This window comes from Lipotes vexillifer, unplaced genomic scaffold (genome assembly GCF_000442215.2).
Source record: "Lipotes vexillifer unplaced genomic scaffold, Lipotes_vexillifer_v1.1 scaffold916, whole genome shotgun sequence".
Lineage (NCBI taxonomy): Eukaryota > Metazoa > Chordata > Mammalia > Artiodactyla > Lipotidae > Lipotes > Lipotes vexillifer.
Window position 1 is genome coordinate 2,299,626 of NW_006798383.1, and position 3,448 is coordinate 2,303,073.

General features: G+C 56.9%; 1 protein-coding gene across 7 annotated transcripts in view; it reads right to left on the reverse strand.

Moving 5' to 3' along the window:
• The window catches only part of KCNIP2 (potassium voltage-gated channel interacting protein 2), a 17,652-nt gene extending 14,788 nt beyond the window's left edge, over positions 1 to 2,864 (reverse strand). For 6 of the 7 annotated variants that reach the window (XM_007470381.1, XM_007470380.1, XM_007470379.1 and 3 more), the window contains exon 1: positions 2,548 to 2,620. In XM_007470381.1, the coding sequence (XP_007470443.1) occupies positions 2,548 to 2,620 (73 nt within the window). Of the gene's footprint in view, positions 1 to 2,547 lie in introns of all 7 variants that reach the window. The other variant, XM_007470374.1, reaches the window with a different exon arrangement.
• Between the last annotated feature and the right edge of the window lie 584 nt (positions 2,865 to 3,448).

Genomic DNA, 3,448 nt, shown 5'->3' on the forward strand with positions numbered 1-3,448 from the left:
GCGTTGCGGAGCACAGGCTCCGGACGCGCAGGCTCAGCGGCCACGGCTCACGGGCGCAGCCGCTCCGCGGCATGTGGGATCTTCCCGGACCAGGGGACGAACCCGTGTCCCCTGCATCGGCAGGCAGACTCTCAACCACTGCGCCACCAGGGAAGCCCCCCAGATTTGTTTTGAGCCTGGGGTGGGAGTGGGTAAGGAAAGAGGCTGGGGCAACCCAGGATGACCTGAGGTATGACTTTAGCGCCCCCTCCCTGTCAGCCTGATAGGCCGGGATGACTGAAGCCAAAGAATACCCCTAGGTCCGATTCCAGGAATCCCGCCTGCACAAGGAAGGAACATTGGGAATTTGGCTGGCCCTGCTGCACTTCCGCCTTGCAAGCGCTTCAGCACCGCGGACAACGACTCCCCATCCGGCTTCAGCTCAGGCGTCTCCGAGCACCCACCGCCTTAACACCGGCTTCCCAACCCCATTTACCTCCTGCTGTAAGATAAGCCCTCCTTCGAAAGGAGAGCTCCTGGTAGTCTTATTTCTACTTCCCAAGTCGCGTGTGGAGCTATCTACAGCGAGGATGCTGATGACGTGGAACACGATTCTTGATGCTTGTCAACATTTGAACTTTCTATTTCCCTTGGGGGGCAGGCAGGTGGGAAGTAGTATTTCCCATTTTACAGATGAAAAAAATGAGGCCCAGAGAGCAAAAGTCATACAGAGCTGGTATTCACACTTCTATTCCTGCACCTTCCCGTACAAGGGCTTCCCCACTTCCACCCAATCTCTGATTCAAATAGCCAAGTGGGGAGCAGATGATTCCACTAAAGGGGAGAATCAGTTAAAGCAGGAAGAAAACACTGATTAATGTGGTGCTAATGAGGGCGCTGGGGGCCTTACTACTCTCAAGGATCCTGAGTTGGTGAGAACACAGTCTAAAGCAGAGCTAGTCACCTGGACCTTTGTAATCCATCCAGGCCTGAGGCACATCTAGGGCACATCTGGGGCCTGCCTGAGTGGAAGGGGTCCCCCTTCTGGGAGTCTGGGCATAGGGACGAGAACCTCCCCAGGGTGTGTTAGTCAGGGAGACACTTTTTCAAGGCGTTACAACCTAGTCCTCTCCTCATCCCCAAGTCTTAACCTCACTCTCCTCAAGACAGACAAGGATCATGGCCTCCCTTCACCTCCCCAGCTTGTTTCAGACACAGGGCAGACAGTCTCCCTACTCCCATTCTCTGTTGGAGTTCTTGGGCAGGCTGCACAATGAGAGACAGAAACACACGTATATGGAAATGTACACAAGGTGACACAGTCACCCACACAAACACGTGGATCTGCCTACCAAACCCAGGAATATGCACAGGCACAGATGTACTGGTCTCACATACCTCCCCAGTGTGGGAGAGAGAGGATGCCTGAGCAGCAAAGTGGTTTGGGGGGATACTTAGAAGGGGAGGCCACATGGCACCTCCCAGGCCTAGAGCTTCTATCTCTGGGTCTGGAGGGGAGGCTAGAGGGTTTGTTTTCCTCTGGGTTTGGGTGAAGTTCTGGGAGGGTGGTTGGGGGTTGAAGGAGCTTCGGTTGTAAGAATGATCTCTAAATACTTTGTGGGGGGGTGCTGATCCAGCATTAACCAAAGCCTCCCCACAGGAGCTGGTGACGCTCCCGGAAGCCAGGCTGGGTAGATGGACACCAGAGTCCTTCCTTGGGTCGACCCGGGCTATTTGTGGAAAACATGGGGAAGCAGTGGTGTGCACTAAAGACCCCCTTCTGCCCCAGGAAGCCAGAGGGGCAGCAAGGGTAAGACATGCCATAGACACTCACAGAGCCCCACTGCAGACATCACCACATGAAAGTACACAATCAGTATCAAACACCAATACAACCTGCAGTCTCACAATTAAAACACAACCCAGTTTAACACATGCTTGTCCTAGGAGGTTCACAGTCATAAAGTCTTACAAAGAGACATACCACCATAAAGTGAAGACCTGACACATACTGGTAGTCACATGCCTCTTCATACAGAAAATCACACACTCAAAGCACAGAGTTGCACACAGAACAGAGATACTTGGTTAAAACAACTTCATTAGTACAATCAGGGTCCTACACAACCTCACTGAAACATCTGACAAGACATACAATTGCACAATCACAGGCAATCACACTCACCCTGGCTGTCACCAAGCCCAGGGCACATGGCAACCAGCTGTGGGAGGTGCACACACATATATACACACAGACACAAAGAATGACAGGCGCTCTCGCACGTAACACCTCCCACTATAGACACCCTCCTAGCCTTGTGTCATGCATGCCCACACCTGCTGCCTCTCCCCACCTGCCCACGTGCTCTGCCCCCAACCCTTCCACCACCACCACCCCCGCGGGACCCAAGGCTTTGAACCTCAGTGTTCTGCCGCCCAGAACAGCCGGGAGGGTACCTGGGAATGGGTCAGAGTGTGGGTAAGGGCCTGGCAGGGGTTAGAAGGGCTTAAGGGTCTGGGGGGATGGAATCTACCCTCCTTCCCCCGACCCCCAAGCCACTGACTCACCCGTGAGCTGGTCATAGGATCCGTCCAGGTCTCGGGAATCGGACAAACTCTCCTTACGGCCCTGGCCCCGCATGGCCCCCGGCGCCCCCCTCCCGTCCCAACGTGGGCCGTGGGAGGGGGCGCCGGGTGGCTGGGATAGAGAACTCACACGGCGCCCCCTGGCGGCGTAGTGCGCTGCCGGGGGCTGGGGGCTGGAGAGTCAGCGCTTGGGCTAAGAGCCTGGGGACCGCCGCGGTCTAGGGCCCACCTGGGGTTCCTGGGGCAGGAGCGGGAGGCTTGGACAGTAGGTGAGCGCAGAGCCGGAGGCAGAGTGGAGCGGAGAAGAGCCCGGAGCTGGAGCCGAGCCGCCTCTCCTCCCGCCCCCTCCCCGCGGCTGTCACCGCCACCTCCCCCCTTTGGCGCTGCCGGGATTGGCTCCCCCTACCCCCGCCCCCTCCTCTTTGCAGTTCGGGGGAGGCACCCGGTGAAAGGGTGAGCTGAGAAGTGCGGGGAGGGAGACGAGCTCTCTGGCAACACTACCCCCTAATCCTGAAGTCCCGGGTCCTGCGGGAGGAAGAGGGAACAGGGCCAGAAAGGCTCCACTAGGAGGAATCCCCGCCCCCGATTCTCAGCACTCTTCCCCTACCCTCAGCACCGGCCCGGGTATGTATGAGTCCCCTGTTCGGTCTCCCTGTCAGCCCCTATTTTCTCTGTTGTTCTTCACCCATGTATGAGTCTCTTTGGCCCCCACCAGTGCCCACCCTGCTTGAAGGGGGTTAGGGATGCAAAGGTCAACTCAGCCTCTAACGCAGGCTTATCTCAGGCCAGTGGACTACAATTTTCTCTTCTCTTGGAAGGACCCCTACCCTCACCCACTCCAGGACCCTGTCTCTGGGCCCTATTCACTCTCAAGGTGCCTTCT